The sequence below is a fragment of the Limulus polyphemus genome, unplaced genomic scaffold (genome assembly GCF_000517525.1).
Source record: "Limulus polyphemus unplaced genomic scaffold, Limulus_polyphemus-2.1.2 Scaffold2551, whole genome shotgun sequence".
Classification (NCBI taxonomy): Eukaryota; Metazoa; Arthropoda; class Merostomata; order Xiphosura; family Limulidae; genus Limulus; species Limulus polyphemus.
In genome coordinates, this window is record NW_013668161.1 from 5,143 (window position 1) to 11,746 (window position 6,604).

At 33.1% G+C, this 6,604-nt stretch overlaps 2 protein-coding genes across 4 annotated transcripts in view; one reads left to right on the forward strand and one right to left on the reverse strand.

Moving 5' to 3' along the window:
* Window positions 1-393: 393 nt before the first annotated feature.
* Window positions 394-6,604, reverse strand: part of LOC106467276 (protein OSCP1-like) — a 102,242-nt gene continuing 96,031 nt past the window's right edge. For all 3 annotated transcript variants that reach the window (XM_022395418.1, XM_022395420.1, XM_022395419.1), the window contains exon 11: window positions 394-2,166. The gene's annotated coding sequence lies outside the window, so the exon portion shown is untranslated. The remainder of the gene's footprint in view (window positions 2,167-6,604) is intronic.
* Window positions 2,923-3,303, forward strand: LOC106467275. Its single transcript, XM_013927608.1, has one exon. It carries the CDS (start codon window positions 2,923-2,925, stop codon window positions 3,301-3,303), a length of 381 nt encoding a protein of 126 aa, XP_013783062.1.

Consider the following 6,604-nt stretch of genomic DNA (forward strand, 5'->3'; position numbering starts at 1 on the left):
TTTTAAACATATACAGAGAACTACTTGTCTTAGTTAATTATATCAAGTCTACATTTTAAACATATACAGAGAACTACTTGTTTCAGTTAATTATATCAAGTCCACATTTTAAACATATACAGAGAACTACTTGTCTTAGTTAATTATATCAAGTCCAAATTTTAAACATATACAGAGAACTACTTGTCTTAGTTAATTATATAAAGTCCACATTTTAAACATATGCAGAGAATTACTTGTCTCAAATAATTATGGCAAATTACATGACTATTACCATTAATTAGAAACCTCTTTTCTTTGCAATACTACATATGACTTTACATATAATTATGTAAATTCTGTTTATAGACATTTATACACTTATTGAAGACAAATAAACTCTACACACAGTAGTACTTGACTCTTCATTTTATATTTTCATTGATGTAACAGAATGCAATTTGGGTACAATATTTAGTTTGCTTACAAAGGAAGCAATGTAAAAAAGGGTTCTTAAGAAAGTACTCTTTCCCACTAAAACTTCATTAATTAAGTCACAATATCAGTGTACCTTTGTAGAATGTGTACAATAAATATTTTGTTGTATCTTAATATGTAAAAGTGAGATTTCCAACATTACATCAACTGTTATATGGTAGGTACTGGACTGCTAACTGCAACAAGTAAATTCAACATCTATTTGAGTACTGTTTAACTTTTCCAGAAAGTATATCCTGTTAAATTAAATATGAATTCCAAAATTAAAAACCTTATTGTGCACAAGCTTCTTTGACAGATATAAGCACCTTTTGTTTCAAACGTTCTTTTAATAACAATTTACATATGTCAAGTTGTAAAACAAGATGAACTAGATTAGACTAAGATGTAGTATTATATTTTTAAAACTGGAGGTAAAACTCAATGAATTAAACTGGTAAATATACTAGTTACTACATCATTAACTTAGTTTATAAAGTTTTACTTTTAGTAAGTAAAAATCATACAAAAAATGCAAATTCTTTAGAAATATTTTTGCAATAACAAGATAATACTGGAAATTAATGTAATCATATAAATGTTCAATGTTCACAATAAATAGGATCGTGCATAACTCACAAAAAGAAGAAAAGTTACATTTTCAGAGGAAATGATGTGCATGTTTTTTTTCATATATTTAGTTATACTGAGTGCTAAATTAATTTTTAATTTCACTTTAAGTACATAGTTTGATCTGATTGGAAGTGAATACATAATTTTTAACTTGTGTATGTTTTTTGGTTTGTAGGTATTGAGGAATAATTTATATTTTATTGTCTTGCAAACTGTCCTGCAAAAACAAAAATATAAAATTATAAGTTTGAATTTTTGTGTTTAGCTTACAGTTTTATTTGAAACCCATAATGATAAATACACTTTTAAAACTCCTATAAACAAAGAGCACTATATACATTTCCTTGATCCTAAGAATTACCAAGACTTGCCATTTAACAATTCTCATGTACCATTAATAATGTGATTAATAGTTATTCTGTCCTTTGTTACATGCTTGAATATGATATTGGAAATAACTTAGCTCTTGGTGAAACACTGCAATATCATTAAGATCAACTTAAAATATGTATCCACATTATCATTCCTCTATCTTTGTTGCATACATTATAGATGCCAGAGAATCAATGATAATTTTCCTAGCTTTAAACATTTGTGTTCAATGTTGCAAACTCAAAAAAGATAGGTTTTTTTATGTAGTATAAAACATAATGTTATTTATGAAAAAATACCTAAGTACACACTTTTAAACAATTCCAAAAGCTTGTAAGGCTCTGTATTACTATTGAAAAACAATAACAAAATTATACATACAGAAGTTTTGTATATAAAATCTTCATTGTGAACATGAAAACATTTCTTAGTCATGGTAAAAAAAGGACAGCTTCGTGGATCATGATGTTGCCATTTGCAGTGCTGATGTTTGCTCAAAAGGGCTAGATTAATTCATTATTTTAGAAGTTTTGGTATAACTACAAACACCTTAATATTTAAATCCATAAATTTTCTACATTTATTTATTTATGTAAAATGTGGCTTATCTCTATGATAGCAATAATTATCACTTGGTGGTGGCTTCAGCTTCAAAGTGCCAATGTTGGTGAACAGCTTGACCAGAATCTTGAAGAGTTGTACTTCCTAATAAAACATGTTTTAATCTATTACTGGTACTACTAATTATTCATCACAAGGGATAACAAATCACATACTACATAAAACTGTGTACAAAAGTTATAAACTAGATACCAACATTTTGCCTATTTTACAGTAAGAGTTGTTAGAGTTGGAATTAATGAACTATGTGAAAGAGGTAAAACACTTAAAAAAAAGGGAAATATTCTGTAGCATTTGTTTGAAAACTTTCAACTAGAATTAATATTTAAACAATGATCCTTATATTATCACTACACCCACTACCCACATTACAAAAAATCGTGATTTCCTTTATTATGGCTTCCATTAAATAGTGGATAACAAATTCCATCAAAGCTGGTCCCAAGCTCAGTTACAAATGGAGGAGGGGTTGGTGTCAAGTCTTAAAAAAAAAACTGAAATCTTGCCAAATTATGAAGAGTAGTCCAAAATGATCACAGAGCTATGGTGTTCCCCAGAAGTAACATGTAGTGTCATTGCCTTAGCACTGTGAAAAGTGGACTAGGGCAGACACAATTGATGTAGATAAAGAAAATAAAAAAAAACAGTTGGAATGTAGAAGTGGTGACAGGAAGGAGTTCAGAGCTTGCAGATGTCCTAAAGAGGAGAATATTTCATATAGTATGCATACATGAGACAAGATGGAATGGAAGCAAGGCATAGGAAATTGGAGGGTACAAACTCTACTTTCATGGGGCGACAAAGAAAAGAAATGGGGTAGCAGTTGTATTGAGTATAGAAATGAAAGAGAAGATGGTGGAAGTGAAAAGATTGAGTGACAGAGTGATGGTGGTGAAGCTAGGAACAGAATGTGGCATGCTGAATGTAATATGTGCCTATGCTCTGCAAATGAGATGCAGTTATAAGGAAAAAGAAGAGTTTAGAGAAGTTCTGGACAAGGCTATGCAGAGCATACATAGAGAAGAGTTAGTTGCAATGAAGATTAATCTAAATGGACATATTGGACAGTATAGAGGTGGCTATGAGAAGAGGCATGGAGAACACGGCTATGGACAAAGAAATAAGGAAGACAAGGAGATCTTGCAGATGGTTCAGGCACATGACCTAATTATAGTCAATACATTTTTCCAGAAAAACAACATACAAAAGTGGAAATGTTAGGAGTCAAACAGATTACCTCTTGGTTAGGAGAGAGGAAATGAAAAAGAGTGAAATAATCTAAAGTTATACTGTATAAAGTCTCATACCATGGTACAGGCTTTTTGTGATGGATTATGAAATGGGAAGGATAGTGGTAAAACAGTGTATCTGCAAAATAAGGTGGTGGAGGCTGAGAGAACCAGACACGTCAAATGAGTTATTTGACCAGAAGGTGATGGAGTGTAGGAAGATTGAATGGGATATGGGGTAGATTGTCAAAATGCGTAATAGATAAGGCAACCCAAGTTGTGGGAAAGATCAAAGGAGGAAACTGTATCCAGAAAGAGGCACATGCTGATGGAATAAGAAAGTGTAGATGAGCATGAAGGAGAAGAAAGTAAAATTTAAGAGGAAGCAGTGAACAAATGATAAGGAGGAACTGTAGGCATACATAATAGTGAAAGAGACAAAGAAGGCAGTGACTATTGCCAAACAGAGGGATATACAGAGAAGCTGGTGGAAGAAATGGAAAGAAAATATTACACAAACTAGGAAAAGCCAGGGAAAGGAGAGCAGGGGATAAGGGTGAAGGTTATTAAGGACAATAATGGCAAGGTGAGTGCAAATGTGATAGTATCAAAAAAAAGATGGGGAGCATACTTCAAACACATACTTCAAAAAAAAGATGGGGAGCATACTTCAAACACCTATTAAACAAACATAATAAGTAGGAGAAACCAGGGAAAAGTATAAAAACCCAGAGAATGGTGGAACATGTGAAAGTGGAGGAAGTAGTGAGAGAATTGAGGAAAATGAAAAATGGGAAAGCAGTAGGACCAGATGACATACCTACTGAAGCACTTATGGAGCTAGGAAAGTTTTGATTCCAGATGCTGTGCAGGCTTTTCAATGTTACAGTGATAGAAGGGAAGATACAAGTTGCCTGGAGGGAGAGTATCCTTGTACCAATATTCAAAAAGTAGAGCAATGTGCAAGACTGCAGCAATTATCAAGGTATAAGGTTGTCGTGTCACACAATGATGCTTTAGGAAAGGGTTGTGAATAAGAGACTGAGAACAGTGATAGAAATAGGTACAGTTTGGGTCTATGCTTGGCAGGTCAGCTGCCATATTCATAATAAGAGGGTTGACAGAGAAGTTTCAGGAAAAAAAGAAAAGACTTGTATATTTTATTCATCATTCTATAAGAAACTTATAAGAGAGCTGATACAGTGGTACTTAAGAAAAAGGAAGGTACCAAAGCTGTATGTGAGATTGATCCAAGATATGTATGAAGGAGTGGAAACATTTATAAGAAGTGTAGTAGGAGCTTCAGAAAGATTTCCAGTGAATGTGGGGGTCCATTAACTCCAATATATCGGTGAGCTCGTTTTCCTACTTGGACGAGCTGCCGATATATCGGCTTGTAGGTCTTGTTCCGTTTCATGATCAATCCTACATATTGAATGCCTTATATATTCAATATAAAACTAGAACTACTTCCAATAATGAAATATCTTCAATCTGAGCACCAATTTGATAGAAGAAAGACATGTTTTCAGCAATTTACATGAGTGTTTTGAATCCCTATTCTGAAACAAAGAAAGTGACCATGTCCACTACTTCTGGTAGGCCTTGTTGTTTTACTTCTGAGCAAGTTAGGAAGTTATTTGAGGAATTTCTGAGCCAGAAAAATGACTTTATTCACAGTGATGTTGATGATGATGATTTTGAAAGTGAGAAATTGGACTTGGATAATTTCGTGAAAGTGAGAGAGAGGAGATTCCTGTGGCGGGCTCTTCAGGTGTGAGTACAGGTAAAGGCAAGGGAAAGAAAGGTGGTGCTACTATGAGAAAAAGAAAAGTAGGGGTCTGGATCTAGACCAAAGAAGAGGAAGAGAACAGTTGTAAGAGCAGGAGGCGAACAGTGAAAATGGTGAAGATGAAGTTCCATGGAGGGTAGTTGAAGAAGGAGAGACTGACGTGAACTTTTCATTCTTTGAGCTAAAATGAAACGTGTAGTTGAAGAAGGAGAGACTGACGTGAACTTTTCATTCTTTGAGCTACAATGAAACGTCAAGTTGAATTTAAATAAAAGCCATTTACTACTGGATTTCCTCAAAACTTTTCTTGATGAAGAAATTGTGGCCATTTTCTTGTCACCATTTTTGCTCTTGAGATAAAGAGTTAAAGATCAGCATTGAATCCTTTTCGTTTTATAATGGTGCTGGACACAATATCTAGAGCCATATAAAGACAAGTGCCATTGTGTATCTTATTTGCAGATGATGTTGTACTTTGTGGAGAGAACAAAAGTGTGGAGAATGCCTAAAGAGATATGGTTTGAAAATAAATGGGACAATGATAAAACATACTGTAGCAAAATTTTGTGGAAGGAAGTAAAAGAGAATGACAAGGTGCTCCTCGATGACAAAGAGTTAAAAAAAGTTGAGGCATTTAAATATCTTGGATCAATTGTACAGGCAGGTGGAGGAGTGAGTAAAGAGGTCAAGGAAAGAATAAACAAAGCATTTTTTAGCCGTTGGGTTATTTTCAGTTTAATACAATGATAATGACAATCATAGGCAATACATAGTCAAAAACCAAGAGGAGGAGAAATGTCTCAGTTGACAAACTAAATGAAATGAAAAAACATTAATAAAATTACATTTCCAATAATAACTTACTAAGTTTGTCAAAAAACAAAACAAACACAAATATAAAGTGACTTTACCCTTTCTTAGACCCTGGGATATTTTGAGTTTGATTCAAATCCTGAGAAGGATAGGCATTACATAACCAAAAATATTAATACCATCAGTACCATAGACTTGATATTTATATACAATTGCACTCTTTGGCTTACTGTTCTTAGAAAATTAATAACAATAAAGCAAAGTTATAAGGTTCCTTGACCTTTTAGCCACAACTAGCAAAGTTATAAGGTACCTTGACTTTTTAGCCACAACTAGAAATTTGAGTACTACTGTACAACTTGCCCAAGTTTGGTCATATATATAAAGGAAAGAAGATATCTTGATTCTTGTGACACTTACTGTGTAGTTTTTGTGATATGAATAAGTTTAATAATGAAGGAGTGATAAAATGATAATTCACTTGACCTTGGACCTAATGCACAATAGTGTCACATATTAATCACTCAACCAACAAACAATATAATATTAAACTTGGGTATCTGTTCTTCTTAGCAGTTAACTTGAACAGCTATGACCAAAGATCTAAAACATCATAGCAGTTAACTTGAACAGCTATGACCAAAGATCTAAAACATCATAGCAGTTAACTTGAACAGCTATGACCAAA